The sequence below is a fragment of the Vanessa cardui genome, chromosome 14, assembly GCF_905220365.1.
Source record: "Vanessa cardui chromosome 14, ilVanCard2.1, whole genome shotgun sequence".
Lineage (NCBI taxonomy): Eukaryota > Metazoa > Arthropoda > Insecta > Lepidoptera > Nymphalidae > Vanessa > Vanessa cardui.
This window is the reverse complement of record NC_061136.1, coordinates 3,569,406-3,588,401: the sequence shown is the minus strand read 5'-3', so window position 1 is coordinate 3,588,401 and position 18,996 is coordinate 3,569,406. Positions and strand designations below refer to the sequence as shown.

Genomic DNA, 18,996 nt, shown 5'->3' with positions numbered 1-18,996 from the left:
TAGAAGTTAGTTAGTTAAATTTTTTTCGATATAAGATCACTCAAATTAAATTTTAAAGTAATAAGATATATTTTTTATGTATTGTTAAATTAAGCAGACTTATGTTTTTTTCAGCGTACGTGTATCTAGAGATAATATATCCAAAATGAAAGACACTTCCAGCATTGTTTATATAACTGTACATCACTGTTCGTGTTCAGACTTCAGTCTCTCCTCTGATCTCAAGGCGAGCGCACGTGTTGATCTCGCGTCCTATCGAACTTTGCGATGTAAATAATAATAAAACAAATAATATTAAATTATAATACGGTCATATTATGTGTGTTTAGTGTAATGTGATTTGACCGGATAATACTTTCAATGCCCGGTAAGTTCTTAATTTAAAATTTATGTTCATTATTTTTCTCTTTTTATTATCCAATGATATCTTGATCTCAATGAACAATACTTCATTCATATACATAGGCGTATTTAATGATGTTTTATTTAATTAACCTATATGTATATAGTATAAAAATCTTAAAACTGGTTTTAACCAGTTGTATCCAAATAATTGAGCTGAAATTACGTTCTTGTTTTTTTTCCAATATTTTTTTTATTATCCAAATTGAAAACAGATTAAACCTCTCGTCGTCTTGGATTTAGATAAATTATGAAAGTAATAACTTAAAATTATTTGTATAGATAAAGAATTTTATTCAATTGTAGAGCTTTGTGGTACCCATCATATATTCCACTATCAATTAGCAAAACAAAGTGATCCAGGGTAAATACAAGGACAAGGGACATAACATCTTAGCTCCCAACGATAGCGCATTGTTAATATGAAAAATGATTTTTATTTCTCACAGAACTGATATATTATATGAGTTACTCACCATCTAGTCGCCCCATTCGACAATCTACACTAAATAAAAAAATGTAACTATCGTCAGTTTTAGCAAATATTTTTCTACTTGGTAAATAAATTCTTGATTAGTTTTCTAAAATCCGAGTGCCAAATCATACAGACAAACTGACCACTGAAAATTTTCTACAGACTATTGTCACGTTATGTAAATAAAAAACAATTAAAACCTTCTTTAACATTGGTATTTAATATAAATAATAAATTTAATAACAGCCTGTAATATCGTATATAAGTAACATTTGCCCTACGAACACAACTAAAAGTCATTAGCCAGTAAAACAAATAAATAAGACCTATGTTTATGTAAAGTAAATATTTGCTACGAGCGATCATTGGCCATCGATGTTAAGGGCTGAAGCCCTAATGTCTATTTAGTATATCAATACGTAATGAATATATTAAAAGTACAATTCTCTTATTGCTTTTTTCTAATCAATAGTATTATATATTATTTCTTGGTGGTAGGGATTTGTGCAAGCCCGTCTGGGTAGGTACCACCCATTCATCAGTTATTCTACCGCCAAACAACAGTACTCAGTATTGTTGTTTTCCAGTTTGAAGGGTGAGTGAGCCAGTGTAACTACAAGCACAAGGGACATAATATCTTAGTTCCCAAGGTTTGTGGCGCATTGACGGTTTAAAGAATGGTTAATGTTTCTTACAGCGTCATTGTCTATGGGTGATGGTGACCACTTACCAACAGGTGACTTACGTTGTTTAAGGAGGTCTTTACAAGCACTTTTGTATCGCTATTTATCACCGGTTCGGAATGCAGATTCTAACGAGAAGAACCATCATGATACTCAGTAGTTACTCTTTTTCAACATTTATCCATACATAATTCTTCTTACCTAGTAATAGATATTACAATCCATTACTACTATATTGGTAAGCAAACTGAATCGTCTCTCGAATATTACCGATTAATACCAACAACATTTTAATAAATATTAAATACATAATTAATTGTAAATTATCGCAAATACATTAATTGGTGATCAAAACCACAGTATCATGTTAAACCAAAACCACAATATGAAAATTAGTAATTCTGTTTTTAACTATTTAATGAAATGCTCACTGTTGATAAGTAATTCAGAAAAAACACACATATTTAAAATTCTAAGATCCCTTATACAGGGTTATTGGTAACTCGACGTATATCCGTTAGGAGGTGATAGGGGTGACTATATTCAATAATTTTAACCCGCATATGCATAATCCAAAAGTAAACTATTTTTGAGTTAACGCGTTTTTTAGTTTTTTTTTCAAAATTTGTCAAAAATGCAACTTCAAAAATTTATTTAAAACAAAGTATCAATTAAAATCTATTTTTTTCTTTTGTTTTATAAAAACGATTAAACACTGGATATTTGTCAATATTTAAATAATAGTTGTCGGTCCAAGTTTAAAAAGACTTCTTCGTGAGGATAATAGTAAGGATAGAATCCTGTATTATTAGTTGTAGAACATGCTGTGTGAACTGTGTGAACTGTAGTAAACTGACATACTTAATACAAATTTAAAATAAAATTTAGAAACAGAAACAATTCAATGGCTAAGTTATAAATAATAAATATAATAAATAAAGAGCGACAGACAAACAGGCAAACAGAGTAACTTTCACATTTATAATATTGGTATATATTTTGCTCACTGTATTTGGATTAGTAATTCAGAAAGAACCCCTATATTTACCTTTCTAAGATCACTTATGTAATGTATTAAATGTACAAAGGAAATACTATATTAACATTAATATTTTGAGTCAAAGATAAATAACAATTTAATGATTTAGTAAATCAACTCATTGATAAATGTTTGTAAGCTTATAATTCAATTTTATTTTAAAACTAACATTAATGATGATAATGTTGTCGTAATCGATTTCGGCTACGGTGATAAATCTCAAGAGAGAATAGCCAACTACACAGTACGTAATATGTATAGTACACAAGTGTGTGTGTACAAACACAGATGCACTCTCTATATAATCACTTGCATAATTCAATAGAGCTGAGACGGCCTAGTGGGAGCCGAGATGACCTAGTGGTACACGTACATCATAACCTATGATTGCGGGTTCAAACTCAGGCAAGCACCACTGAAATTTCATGTGATTAATTTGTATTTATAATATATATATCGTGCTTGGTGGTGAAGATAAACACTGTGAGGTAACGCATGTGTCTAATTTCATCGGAATTCTGCCACATGTGAATCCACCAACCCGCATTGCAGCAGTGTGAAGGTAAATGCTCCTCAAGTAGATAGGGGCTCAGAATGAGAAATTTACGCCCTATACATGTTATAATTTGATAGGATTGTTAAATAGCCATGCGGGCTAAGCTTTCAGATAGGACCAATAGCTTTAGGTGTGTTCTGGAACACGGAACTGTATACAATTCCAATTTCCAGAATTCTAGGCTTCTTTGAAAAACCCGATTACTTTAAAGAGACATGAGGCCTGTACCAAATACATCTACAACCTTATATGTAATCAGAAGTTCAACGAGGCGGTCAACTTTAATAATAGGGTATTAGGTAATCGATAAGGGTGGGTTAAATTGATATCAAGAAATTATTGGTTCTACGAAGTCATTAATTTCATTGGCTACTTACAGCTACGCATATTAAAAACATGTTAAAAAAATACTGAATATATATTGATTGTACTTACAGGATATATCAATTTAATTCTATTGTATTAACATAAAAATGTTATTGAATTGACGAAAAAGTTTAGTGTTTCTCGTCATACATTAATTATATCATTTTAAAATTAAGATTTAAAAAGAAAATTTATAAAAGCAATGTGATCGAATCAATGAAAATATTTTTAAAGGTCTTTTGAAATCGTTACTTTTTAATAAAAAATGAAATTATTTAAAAGTTTTATTGCGATTTATTTCGCATTACATACATGACACTTTAATGCTGTATTATTTAATATATTATTGCAAATACACATTGTATATTCTACGAAAGACCCTACACAGCGATGAAATAATGTCAACAAACTAAATATTTTAGCTAACAATATCCGTTTGTAAACATAGCCCGAAGAATAGGCAACAACAACATGGATCGTTGAACATGGGGCAGAAAAGTTCGTGATCACTTAACGGAAAACACAGCGTGGGCGGACCTGCAAAATGGACTAACTCTGGTGAGGTTAGCGGAAATCCACTGGATGCGAGTAGACCAGCTTTTGTCCAGCTGTGGACGACTTCCGGCTAAGATGATGATGATGACGGTGATGATGCTGAAGATGATGACCACAAAAGTATCATCACACTTATATTACAAGCTGAAGCTTATTTCAATCCAAAGAAGGTTGTTTAAACCTTAGAACATATTTTAGTATAACGTATTTTGTTCATGCAATGCAAAGAGTTCTTAATTAATATATATATTTACATAAAGACGTGGATGATAATAGCTGATGATAACCAACGCTTATTAACATTGGCCCAACGACAAATACTATCCTTTCACCAATGCGTCACCAATATTGGTAATTAAGATGTTATGAACCAAATATCTGATAAAAGATTCGCCGACAATCAAAATCCTTTACGAATACATAATGAATACCATAAATTATTCAAGATTTCGACCAGCGCCGGTCGCCGTGATGTCAATTCAACGTCAAACTTGTTTATCCGTCTTTAGTACTGTGATTGAATTGTTATAGCCCGACCCAAATACGGACCAAACAAGAATTTTATCCTGAGATTTTTTAACCAGAGCATACCTATAGTTTCAATTTTAAGTAAAGTAACAGCCTTTAAATTTCCTAAAGCTGGGCCTCCTCTCCAATTAAGGGGAGGGCTTGACACATATTTTACCACGCTGTTCCAATGCGGGTTGGTGGAATGCACATGTGGTAGATTATCAATTAAATTAGTCACATGCAGGTTTCCTTACGATGTTTTCCTTCACCGCCGAGCACGAGATGAATTATAAACACACATTAAGCACACATATATAGTGGTGCTTGCTTGGGTTGGAACCCGAAATCATCAGTTAAGATACATGCGATCTAATCACTGGGCCATCTCGGCTATTATAAATGCGAAAGTAACTCTATCAGTCAGTCTGTATGTTAGTCAAACCACTGAACGAAATGGATGAACATTGATATGAAGCAAGGACGACGATGGTTTTAAAATCTTCCTCTGATTGGGTTGTCTGGAAGAGATGGCTAATAAGCCATAATAAGTACAACATTTTTAATCTATTTTTTTATATTCTATTTTTGTATTTTATTAATTTTGTGTTACTTTTTTGTTTTTGTTTGTGGCGTGCAATTAAGTGTAATTCATTGATTCATTCATAAAAGAAGCGGGGAATTAATACCTGTTGATTTCCAGGCAGGATATATTATATACATGTGTATTTGTGTTTAACTAACATGACTTTGTATTTTTAAATGTTAAAGAATATCAATTGAGTTATTGCCGGTTCTTATCGGTAGAATCTTCCGAATTGGTGGTAGCTTCACTTATTATAGTAGTTAAATGTCAACTCCAGGGATGTAGACTTTATTGAGCATAACATTGATTATATAAAATAAAAACACGAGTAAAGCCGCGCATATTTTCAGCCGACTTCAAAAAGGAGGAGTTTATCAATTCGGCTATATTTTTTCTTTTTATATTTGTTACCTCATAACTTTTAACTGGGTAGTTTCGGCTGACACCGGCTTCAAATACAACAATAACTACATTATATAATCGTAAATCGACTCTTAATTAGTCTTATATTTTTCATTTAATTTTACGAATGAGTACTCTAAACAATATGTTGAATACGCAAATATTTTTATTAATTTTTCGTGGATATTTATTTGTTTTAACATAGTCTTTTGTTTGAAGTCGGTTTTTTTTTGTTAAAAATTTTATTCATAATCAGCTAATAAGGATTCTTATTATATAATCATTATCTTTACCTCTAGTTATATAGATATATTAGTATGTGTGGATTTATTTGACGAGTTCATGAATAGTTGATAACGGTGGATAGTTTCGGTCTAAGTTACAAAACTCGTTTTACTTGAACCCCACTAATGTTTATTCATTCATTCATTATTTTGAAATAATTATTTAGTCTAATATAGCAAAAGTTGAAATTACAATTATTATTTAAGAATTAGATACAAATATACATATATTGTAAGCCTATAAATAATTTCAAATAAAATATTTATAAATAATCATCAAAGTTCTATGGGATTAAGTTATTTTCAATCACAGAATTATATAAATATAATGCATACTTTTTGGTTTGACATTTTTATAAATAAAAATAAAAAAAAGAATATTTTTGAATTTAACATTGGAATCGTTAATTCGGGTTGAAAAACGGAAGATAAGGGAAAAACCAAAATATTGTGAATAAATATTGTTATTTACTTGAATCTAGGTCGTCAATGTGTATTTATAGCTTGATAATCCATTGGTCAATATATAGTGATTTTCATCCCGGATGAATGGATTTCATGGTTGAAATCAATCAAAAACTTTCATATGCAAAGTCCACAAATATTAGATCGCGATTCGATCGTATCTAAATAAACACGCAAACGATGATAACATTTCATTTTGCAGTCGAATGATAAATATATTTTCCGCGTCACGTTGCATCCTGTTATGTTTCTTGAATGAAAATAGGTTGGTTTAATTTTAAATAATAATTTGGTATATTTAAACTTCATAACTTGGAAACAATTAGTGTTCGTTTAGTGTTTAAACAATCAATACTAATATTATAAATGCGAAAGTAACTGCTGAATCGATTTTGATGAAATTTGACATGGAACTCCAAACCTTGTCCAGGTTTGGAGTTAATTCCACATTGACAGTAGACAGTCAAGATTGCTCGGTACAGGTGCGTGTGTAAATTAACCGATGGTTGCCGGTTCAAACCCAAGTAAGCACTACTGAATGCTTGGCTGTTAAAAAACGTCGTTAGGAAATTCGTATGTGTCGCATTTCAATTAAGTTCTGCCACGTGTATATTCAACCCGAATTAAAGCCTGATTAAACTAATTTCAAATCTTTAAAAATAATAAAGTACAGCCTTCTACACAACATCTTATAAAACAGAATGTATTGAACCGTCTAACATTATTTCGAGCTGAAGGTTTGTATACAACTATGATCTCTTTTACCTAGCCTCGAAAGTCTATTTCAACTTTTGGCAGATACAACCTTTTTAATATCCACCTGAAAACTCGCAAACTATAAGTCAAACAAACTATAAGTAAAAATAAGTCACTAATGAAAATTTTAATAATTACATTAAGGATAATTTGATCCATTAAAAATTAAAATTCAATATAATAGATTATATATAACCCCTTCTTTCTTTATTCGCCTCAATTGTAAAAATACTCTTTATTGTACACCAGTAAATAAATCATATATACACGGTTAGATGAAAGATGTACAAGAGGCGGCCTTATCGCTAATACAGCGATCAAATGTAACTATTGTACATATATTGTAACGAAGAGATAATATCAAACGGGTATGAGATTAGCGAGTTACAGTTAATCAAATTTCATGATCCTACATACGCTCATAAAGCTTATATAAAAACACCTAGATTTTATATCATACAAAAACACTGGTATCTAAATACACGCCGTAAAATATTTGCACAAAATATACCAATAAATTTATCTATATAAAATATTTATTTCTACAACGATTACAAGAATAAAAAACTAAATAATTGTACAGTACGACACAAGTCAGATGTAGCATCGGCATATTCAATAAAACCGATTACTGCCGATTTATACAACCAATAAAAATAGCTCCCTATCACACCATTCGACGCTATTCGTCGCTATAGGTTCTCCCGACAGTTCAACACGAGAGAGCAAGTGCATGTGTATTAGGTCATATGACATTACATGTTACGTTTGCGTAAAGATCATATTCACATATTAAATAAATATTGATAATTTGGGATCGCGCGCTTAATTTGGATGTGATCGGTTTTACGAATTTTGCCGATGCTACATCTAATTTGTGTCATACTATACTCAATTTTTTAGGTTTAATTTTTAGTAATAACATATTTATTTAAGACTTTGTACATTTAATGTGATAGTTTCTACTATAAGTTATTATTTATTTTATTATATCGTTCGTGACAAACGTCGAGTTCCAAAGCTTTACGCACTGGTAAGCTTAAGCTACTGTAATATTTAAGAACGAAACTCAGAAGGACATATTAGACACGAAGAGACACGGAACTTCGAACTTTGATGATAAAGTTCGCCCGTACAAAATTTCCTCAAAAGATTTATATATGAAATGGAAATGAAAATAGAGCGGAAACTTGACGTTATAAGATTTTCTTTCGTCTCGTGTACATACAATGATTATCACTGATTCTCTTGAAGTGATCTATATTACTGTGAATATACAGTATATTATTGTAAATCAATTGTAATGCAACGTAGAGTATTACTACTTTTTTTAAAAATACCCCGCAGAAGTTTATAAATAGACCACTCTTAAAAAAAAAAACGATTGAATATCTGAAAATAACAACGAATTAAAAAGTTAGGAGGGGAGAGTTGGCATAAGTAACATGGCGGTTTTAAGTAGTGTCACCGTTTGCCGTGCATTGTCGTCACATGTAATCATGTAAAAGTAAATGTTTAAAGAACAATATTTATTATAACGTTATTTTCATATCGTTGTTTTTTATATAAGAACTACAAATTAAATAAAAAAAAAATAGTAAAATATAAGTTGGTTTTAATTCAATGAACATAATAAACAATCATACGCTGTCAACGTAGCACGAAATAACGAACGTGTTAAACGTCACGCTTAACGACCCAAAAGTGATAATGAAACAGCGTGACTTGTCCGGAAATGAACGACGCAGCGTGACAGCGGCCAAATCAATTATTTACGTTTTCATTGCAATGAGTATTTCATATTTATTATTATACTAGTCGTCGCTCGTGATTTCGGTCGCGTTCTAAGAGGTTGGTTGTCATATTTTAGGCAAAAAACATATCCTATGTTTTTATCCTTGAAGTTCAAGTTTGCTTCGCACCAAAATTCATTAAATTTGATACATTTATTTGGTCGTGAAAGAGCGGCAGACAGATAGAGCTACTATCAAATTTATAATATTAATAACATAAATTTCATACATACATAGCCCCCCAAGTTCTGAGGTACTCTTAGTATCGTTTCATCTATTCGATAACTTTCGAACTAACGATATCGATTCGATAACTTTTCAAAGCGTGTTTCCGAGATGTAAAATTGGGTTAAAGACCATGTTGAATGTGTGCCCATAAGTTATTCCAAAAATACATTAACTCTAAGGTAAGTAAATATATATGTTGTTTTGTATATATGTTATAAAGACTATGGCATGATCGGAAGCCTTTGAAAAATTTGAAAACATAGTCAGCCAATTTTAACGTGAATGTATCAAAACTAATTATTTCAGTAATAGTGAATATTCGATACAATGAAATTTTCATCAAATGTCACGCTAACAAGTATTATTGTCAGCGTGACGTGCCTTGTTATGGACAGCTCAGCGTGACGGCTTGCGATTCAATTATTACCTCAGTAAATTATATAAACTATAACGTATATTAAGTTGCAAATTTCAATCAAACTGTTAGTTACTGTAACCGTTTTTTTTTCAATTGTTTTTGATTTAATTTTAAGGTTCGATTATATTATTATATGAGTTAGAATTTTTTTACAACCGTAAGTACGTGTTCAATTTTCTTGTGATACTTTTTTATACTTAAAATTTGTGTCTTTTGAAAGTATCCTGCTGTCAACTAGTTTATTATGAAGGGCAACTTCAATTAATAGCCTACCCATTTTACTGGTTGAATGCCACAATAATTTTCAGCCATTACATTTTATTTTCATAAAATAAATAACTTTATAATCTTATAAACAGAGGTCACAAAGTTATAATGATTTGAAAGACAGAATAATTCTTACCCAGTTACATCAATATTTGCAGAAAAGAGATTTTTTAGAGATTTTTAATTGTATTAGAAGATACTGTATATAAAGAGAGAAATAAAGATAGTTAAATATTAAAGATCAATATGATCGGATTCATGTTCACAAAGCGAAAAATATTTTTCGAATTTTATCGTCCTCGATGGATAAAACTTCACAGGTCTGTAACGAAAAACTATTCGAATAAATTAACATTTTTAAATAAATTTACATAAATATAAAGTTACCGGGACAATTTCGTGACCCAGTTTCATATTTATTTTTTGTGACAAAAATTGGTTTTACTTTCAACAAAAATGGGATGATTTTTAAAAAGGATCCAAACTTGAAAATTATTGCATTTAAAATTTTCCCGATGAGATAAAGTTTTTAATTAAATCAATTCTTCTAAATCTAATTACTTCCGATAAACCATAGGATAGGATATTCTTACGATAGACCATAGGAACAGTAAATATGACACGATAGGAAAGAATTCAGGTGCCAGATCAACTTTGTGTGTTTCAGACACGGGTACATACATCCTACGGTCAAACTCCGGACCGCTACTAACATTCTCAACCTAGGCTCTCGAGATACATGAACTTGTTACTAGACCAAAGTCTATTAGGAAATGTTAACGGACTTTACGTCATAACCTGATTGGTCTATGAAGAAAAATAATCTTTTGTACTCCTCAAAAATGGAATAGTTATATTTCTTCTAAGTAAAAATCTTCTGTACGTGAATTGAATGTCTCGACAAATTTTGATTGATCGATTGATTGATTGCTTAATTGATTATACATTTTTCTTATATTAGATGATTTCAATTCGACCAGGTTGTGGCGTGGAAATGCTATTGGGTACCAAGAAATTTATTTATGCAAATAAAGAAGTGTTATTTCACCCGTACGAAGTCAGGACGAACAGTACTTACGATATAGCTACTGTATATATATATATACGTATAGATTATATATATATATATATATATATATATATATATATATATATATATATATATATATATATATACTTCCAATGTAAGTAGCTAAAGCACTTGTGTTACGTAAAATCAGAAGTAACGACGGTACCACAAACACCCAGACCCAAGACAACATAGAAAACTAATGATAATCTACATTGACTCGGCCGGGAATCGCACCAGGTACTCACCACTCGACCATGGAGGTCGTCAAAATGATATATTACTGTTCTTCGAAAATCGGTCATTTTCTATAATAAGAATAATTTAAATCAATAAAAGTCCCATAACCCCAGAAGAAAGAAAAAATATTTTAAAATTTATGAGAATCTCTCCATTGAAACAAAGGAAGGAGATTATTTTAAAAGTCAGCAATCTATTATAATCAGCCATCCAATATTGAGTATTACTTTTTTCATTGATATATTTGCTATCTAAATCGTTTGGTCCAATTTGAATATTGAGTAAATAAAATATTCCCCATTTCTTCAAACGAACTTGGAAATACCAAAAATTGCCTTATTTCCTTATTCCTTGTTGTCTTCCGTTCAAACGATTTTTGATTGATCCTTAATATAATAAGAGGTAATTTTCTCGTCCATAATTATATCATCCCGTCATTTTATTGTACTGCAATAAGTTAGTTCTCCATATAAATTAAAAGCGTGTGATGCCTCTTATTCTGGCATAAAAAACAACAACAGCCTGTAAATTCCCACTGCTGGGCTAAAGGCCTCCTCTCCCTTTGAGGAGAAGGTTTGGAACATATTCCAACACGCTGTTCCAATGCGGGTTGGTGGAATACACATGTGGCACAATTTCTATGAAATTTGTCACATGCAGGTTTCCTCACGATGTTTTCCTTCACCTCTGCGGTGATGAATTATATAATTATAGATGAATTATAAAGACAAATTAAGCATATGAATCAGCAGTGCTTGAATGGGTGAAATGAACCCGCAATCATCGGTTAAGATGCACGCGTTCTAACCACTGGGCCATCTCGAATCGCATAAACGTATATCCAATATAACCAAGATTTGTTTTCATAAAACTATATATACAGCAGATAATAATAGTCCGTAAATATGCCACTGGTTGAATAGTAGCCTTTCCCTAAGGACTAGCAGAAAAACTGCTCCACAACGCTGATTAAATTCCATTCAACGTAATTATACAAGTTTCGTCACAATGTTTTTCTTCGCCGCCTATTTGAATTATCTACAAAAAAAGAAAGAAGAAACATGTCTGTCCATTGAAATAAAACTAGTTTTAACGGATTTTAATCGCGTATATTAATTATTTTTAACATCCCGACGTTTCGAGCACTTTACAGCGTTTGTGGTCACGGGTAGATTACCCGGGTAGACTAACTAGTTTTATTTCAATGTGTAATAATCGCGAAAATTTAAGACAACATTATTGCTATCTAGATTTAAAGCCCAATTTCAAATTAATAGGTTGGGGAAAAAGTTTCTTCGTATTTTATATGAAAATTCAAAAAGTTTTTTTTTATAGTTTATTTACATTTGACTAAAGTATGTAGGTGCCATTTTGTTCCATAACTTTTTGCCATCTTGTTGGTAGTGACATGATCCCATTGCTGTAAAAAATTTGGGGCTTCTGATCGAAAAACTGCGACAAGTGGTTTTGGCAGTCCTCTCGTGATGTTAACCTGACACTGCCTGAGGAATTCTGCAGAGACCGAAACAGATGAAAATCTGAAAGTGCAAGGTCAGGACTATACGGCGGATGCATTAATACCTCCCAGCCAAACTCTCGTAATTTTTGTTGAGTGGCTAAAGATGTGTGAGGTCTAGCGTTGTCATGGTGAAAAACCACACCCCTTCTGTTGATCAATTCTGGCCGCTTTCTCACAATTTCTTGCTTCAATCTCATCAATTGTTCGCAATACAGTTCTGAATCGATGGTCCTGCCGGGCGGTAACAGCTCATAATGAATGATGCCCTTCCAATCCCACCATACACACAGCATTACCTTGTTGCGAGTTAATCCGGGTTTTGCCACAGTCTGTGAAGCTTGACCGGCCTTTGACCACGATCTTTTTCGCACGTTCTTGTCGTATGTGATCCACTTTTCATCACCAGTTATCAGCTTCTTCAAAAATGGTTCGGTTTCATTACGTCGTAATAAAGAATCACAAATGAGTACACGGTTCATTAGGTTTCTTTCAGTGAGTTCATGAGGCACCCATATATCGAGCTTTTTTGTGTACCCAGCTTTATTCAAATGAGTCAAAACCGTTTTGTGGTCAATGGCCAGTTCTTCAGTTACATCGTAACTACTAATATGCCGATCTTGCTCCACTTTTTCAAAAATGGCATCAATTTTGTCCGTAACAGGGCGACCAGAGCGAGATGCATCTTTGATATCAAAATTTCCGGCTTGAAATCGCTTAAACCAAACTTGCGCTACTCTCACAGATACTGCATTAGGTCCATAAATATCACAAATTTTTTTCGCGGCTTGAGTTGCATTTTTACCTTTTTTATAGTTAAATTTTAAAATGTATGGAATTTCTTCTTTATATTCACTCATTTTAACAACAACAAAAACAAATGAAGATCACACAAATTCCTAATTTGAATTTGAAAGTGCCTTCTTTAAAATTAAAACTTTTTAATGATACCAAAACCAGCCAGATACAAATGGTATAGCCAAAGAGATTTTATTACAAGTTCATACATACTATATGCGAAAAGACTTTTTCCCCAACCTAATATATGCAAATTATTTAGTCACTGTACCATTTGTACTTGGGAGTATTTAAAACTATGAGGCTAGGTTAGATAATTTCCAAACGTATAGGCTCTGATTCAAAATAGGTATGGGCATATCCATTTCATATATATGTAAGAAATAATAACAAAAGTAAATTCCTAACTTAAGACTTCTTGGGTAAGTGATATCAATTATATGAAATATATAAAGAATACTTCAATTTAAAGTTTTCTAGTTAGAGCTCAAACTTTCCTTTAAATTTACGATGTGTGTTCTCCTTAATAATGCAAATTAGATTGATCTTTGATCAAATTTATGTATTGAGGTACAAGCTGTGCCCGTGACTTCGTGTGCGTTTTAATTTAACTAAAAATTATTGTTGTTGCCTAAGTTACTTTTTATTACATCAGTTTTCTGCCAGTGAAAGTCCCGTCAGAATCGGTCCAGCTGTTACAGAAATTAGCCGAAACAAACTGTCAGATAGAAAAAAAAACTTGTAAAAATGCTATTTCGGTTTAAGTACCGTGTATATTTGATATGATTACATATGTATTTAGTAAAAAGCTGCTATTTTAATATTACAAACAGACACTCCAATTTTATTATATGTATAGATTATCGGAATATGTATTCTTCTATGTATTTGGTCTACCAGACGGTCATGTCGTTCACTGGTAAATTAAAATTTCAGGATTACAATTTTAATTATCCTCTTTGATCTTATAGCCTCTTTGTTAATATTTGCCGAGTTGATTTTCAATGCCCAGAAGGGGTCATTGATCTTTTTTTTATGGTACAGGTTGGCGGAAAGCATATGGGCCGCCTGATGGTAAGTGGTCACCATCACCCATAGACAATGACGCTGTAAGAAATATTACCTATTCCTTAAATTGTCAATGTGCCACCAGCCTTGGGAACTAAGATGTTACGTCCCTTGTACCTGTGGTTACAATGGCTCACTCACCCTTTAAACCGGAACACAACAATACTGAGTACTGTTATTTGGCGGTAGAATAACTGATGAGTGGGTGGTACCTACCCAGACGGGCTTGCACAAAGCCCTACGACCAAGTCATCGAGAGATTTAGATTACAAGGCTGATTTCTATGATGGATTCATCTCTATTATGGATCACAACTCGTAAATATCAGTTCAGAATCATAGACTCCTTATTGGTCGCTGTTTCTTACCTTCCTTTCGGTTTTCTTGTTTCTACCTAGGAAGACGACATTACACGCAATCTCGATTTCATGGGTACTTAACACAATTTCATATTTATATCTGATAACCTTTGGACTTATGAAATACTTTATTTACCAGTTACCAATCAACGCCAAATAAACGTACCTTAAAAGTATATCCTAAACACATAATGTAATATTTTTCACATGATAATTAATTTTTTCATACCTAAGGCGTTTCATGCAAACGTTACAAACAAACGTTGCAGTAAAGACATTGGAATTTAACTCTGATTAATTCCCGTCACACTTCAAATCATAATCATAACTGTTCTGATATGGTTGCATTCAATTATTCACTGATAACCTTTATAATATAACGAACTACTTATCTTAGAACTTTAATTTTAATATAATTAATTAGGAAACATTTCGAGCAGTTAATTAGTGAGCCAGTTCAAGTTATTATTACACAGTTCGGTAGAATTCAGATGATCCATACTTAATTAGATTGTTGCCAGGCAACGATGTAATTTAAACTTGAACGGTGTATGTACTGAGATTATCTTGAATGTTTCAAACGTTGTTTAATTTTACATAATGTTCGTTAGGTTAATAGCCGAGATAGCCCAGTGGTTCGAACGAGTGCATCTTAACCGATGATTGCGAGTTCAAACCCAGGCAACTTCAATTAATTTTCATGTGCTTAATTTGTGTTTATAATTCTTCTCGTGCTCGGCTGTGAAGGAAAACATCGTGAGGAATCATGCATGTGTCTAATTTCATAGAAAACCTGCCACATGTGTATTCCACCAACCTGCATTCAAACAGCGTTGTGGAATATGTTCCAAACCTTCGTCTCGAAAGAGAGAGAAGGCCTTAGCCCAGCCGTGGGAACAGTTTACATGCTATTGTTGTTGTTGTTCGTCGGGTTTTATACTTCTCTTTATAAAGAAAATAATAACTGCAATTTAATGAATATAGAAAATATACTGATTACAGTTTCACATATTTTTCACGACTTTTTTTTTATTTTAAAGTGTATTTTTTTAAAGGAAAGTCGAATTTAGGTTTTACAGGTTTAAAGGCCCTGATAATTATGTAACAAGTAAATTTAATAATTTCAATTCTATCAGTGATCTGTTATTTGTATCAGTAATTTTTAACAGTAATTAATAATTACAATTATTAATTACGAGATATTTACCATGTTTTATTTATTTTTGATCGGTGGAGCTAGATATTTCTTTCTTGCTTGTAGTAAATAATTGTAATAATAAAAATAACCATGTTAGTTTAAAATCTTATATGGTAATTAATAAGTAGATTATTATTACAATGTTATTAAGACTATATCTAGATATCTACGTTTGGATATAATATTAAAATTGTTATTTCGTCAGAATATCTAACGTGGGGCCCTTCTTACGGAGGCCTCAGGGCAGTTTCCCTCCCCTAAATCCGGTTTGAATTATTTGAGTTATGTTCAATCGCTAGTAAGTAAATAAACAAGTATTCATATATGCACATATATTATGTTGTATTTGTATTTTCCATATGGTTTTCTAGTTTACTAGAGTTGAATAACTGTGCTATATAAATAAGCTTACATAATCTAATCCTCTAAATTTCTAACAAACCTATATTTCTAAACCACTGAGCTTTTTCTGCTATAAATTAGTACAAAAACAAAAACCACGCTTAAGCTACGCACGCTTTTTTTTCTGTTTTAAAATTATATGTACTTTGCTTGGTGTACAATAAAGTATATTTCATTCATTCATTCATTCATTCACGCTTCGCTTAGATTAAAGGCAAGTGTGTCGAATGGACTTCCACGAACAAAAAGTAAGGCTAACTAATGTCACAACAAAAACAATACACAATTGCGTTCATGCTGACTCGTAATATTAGCTAACTTATTTGTACAACTACTATTACACAATACATTTTATCCAGGACGGGCATTTGGGCCTGATGGTAAGCGGTCACTTTCACCGCTATAGATATTAGCGCTGTAAGAAATATTAACAGTAACATCACCTGCCCACTAACCTTGGGAGCTAAGATGTTATTTCCCTAGTGTCTGTAGTTACTGGCTCTCTCACCCTTCAAACCAAGGATTTCCGCTTAGTGAACGAACGGGCGGTAATTACTTTTTTTTTTGTTTTTTTGTTTTACGAGGAGGAAAGGCATTTACGCCTCCCGCCCGGCCAGGGGACCGGGACGGGTATGTGGGAGTCGACCGAAGCCATAAGGGCCCCGTGCCAGGGCAGAAGGCCCTGTCCTACCCACTAAAACCTCCTCGGGTTTCCACCGTACCGCGTGATGGAGGGGCTACGGGAACGCTAAAGCATACTTCCGCGGCCCCCCCGCGGCGACCGCCGTGAGGCGGTCAAATCTTTGAATGCGGGCCTAAGGGCGCGCCTTCCTCCGTTGCCTCCGTCCCGTAAACGTGACGGACTCCCCCGAGTCCGCCACTGGAGGCTGGGTGCCAAGAATGTTGACGCCCTGGTGGCGGCGGATAAGATGACAGGCTCCGCCACCGACCACCGGTGTATCTCCACACCTAAATCGGCAGTCCACCACGTGTAAAATGGTGGACCACCCCTCCTTCAATGCTCATAATGAGCCCTCCGCTATATACATATATATATCTCTAGCTATCCATCCCTAATTTTTGTAAAATAAGATATTTCGTTCGTATAAAACCCCCTGAGAATTTGCACGCTATTATTTATTCGTTATATTTCCAAAACTACCGGTTTGAATTTCTAAGTATTAATGACAATGTTTATCTACGTAAAACTGAACACTAATACGTTATTAATTTTTGGTGAAGATAATGAGCAAAATATAGAAGTACACAATTTTAGTAATTAGACACATGCAGGTTTCCTCACGAAGTTTTTTTCATGAAGATTACTTTGAGAAAGTTACCTTTGAAATATTAGTACAATAAATGGTGAGCGAAAATAAGAAATGTCGAAATATTATTAGATATAAGTCACTCTGTCTCCTGGGAACAGAGTTTGACGCAGGAATACTAATGTTTTGGTCCGAAAATATTTTTGAAGCAATTTTTTTTTATAATATTATGTATGACAAGCAATTAATTTCTTGATGAAAATCCCATGTGAATTAAAACAATTTAAAAACCTATATAATAGAAAGAGACGATCGATCTTTCCCTCTTCTCTTTCTTCTTAGAAAGAGGCGCCTGGAGGAAGCATAAGGATTTATCCTAACGTGACAATTTCTGCCAGTTTACTGTACTGTATCAGCGTTAAAGAACGTCGTTCAATAATATAGTAATCACGTGGTGTCCGGCCTATGTTCATGTTAATTTCCCACTGCTGGGCTAAGACCTCCTCTCTCTTAAGGAGAGGTTTTGGAACATATTCCACCAAACTGTTCCAATGCGGGTTGGTGAAATTAGACACATGCATCCTCGCGATAGTTTCCTTCTTGGCACGAACGACCAGACCTGAGTTACTTTTACGGTACACGAATCGAGTTTTAATCTTGATAAATATTTCACGTAAAAACTTCCTCTTTATATTATTATGAGTAAAATTATAAAATGTATTTAAACATTTTCGAATTTCGTATCATTTACTCTTGATACAATGCTTATAATACGCGTAATCGATGACGTCGTTGTGCTCATTTCCAATTCAGTGAATTGATAATGAGATTTTGTCGCCGGTAAATTAAATTTAAGCACCATTAGGTTAATCATTGTATTTCCTATCAAATGAAATATTCTTATAATAATTAAATTTACTTATTAAATATTACTTGTATTGCTTTAAACGAATCGAAAAAATCGCTTAGAAATATGCATAAGTAGATGAAAACCTGACTTCGCACGGATAAAATAAATAAAACACGCTCACACTTTCTGAACACACCCATAAACGTGAAACATGGTGCCCCCATTAATATGTTACATTATTGAAATTCATGGATTTAATATTGAAATATCTCAATTATATGATGATATTGATTAAAAAATTATAATTTTTTAACCATCTATAATTGTGTCTAGGTTCCGATCAGGTCTATTGTAAACCTGCACGAAAGTACATATTTTAACACAATTAACAAATATGAATAGAATCAATTCGAGATAATATGAACCCGAGCAAGCACCACTGTACTT

At 32.7% G+C, this 18,996-nt stretch overlaps 1 protein-coding gene across 2 annotated transcripts in view; it reads left to right on the top strand.

The window, feature by feature from the left end:
* Positions 1 to 222: 222 nt before the first annotated feature.
* Positions 223 to 18,996, top strand: part of LOC124535457 — a 31,504-nt gene continuing 12,730 nt past the window's right edge. For both annotated transcript variants that reach the window (XM_047111682.1, XM_047111681.1), the window contains exon 1: positions 223 to 367. Coding sequence is in view for 1 of the 2 variants with exons in the window: in XM_047111681.1 (XP_046967637.1) it covers positions 361 to 367 (7 nt within the window). In the remaining variant the exon portion in view is untranslated. The remainder of the gene's footprint in view (positions 368 to 18,996) is intronic.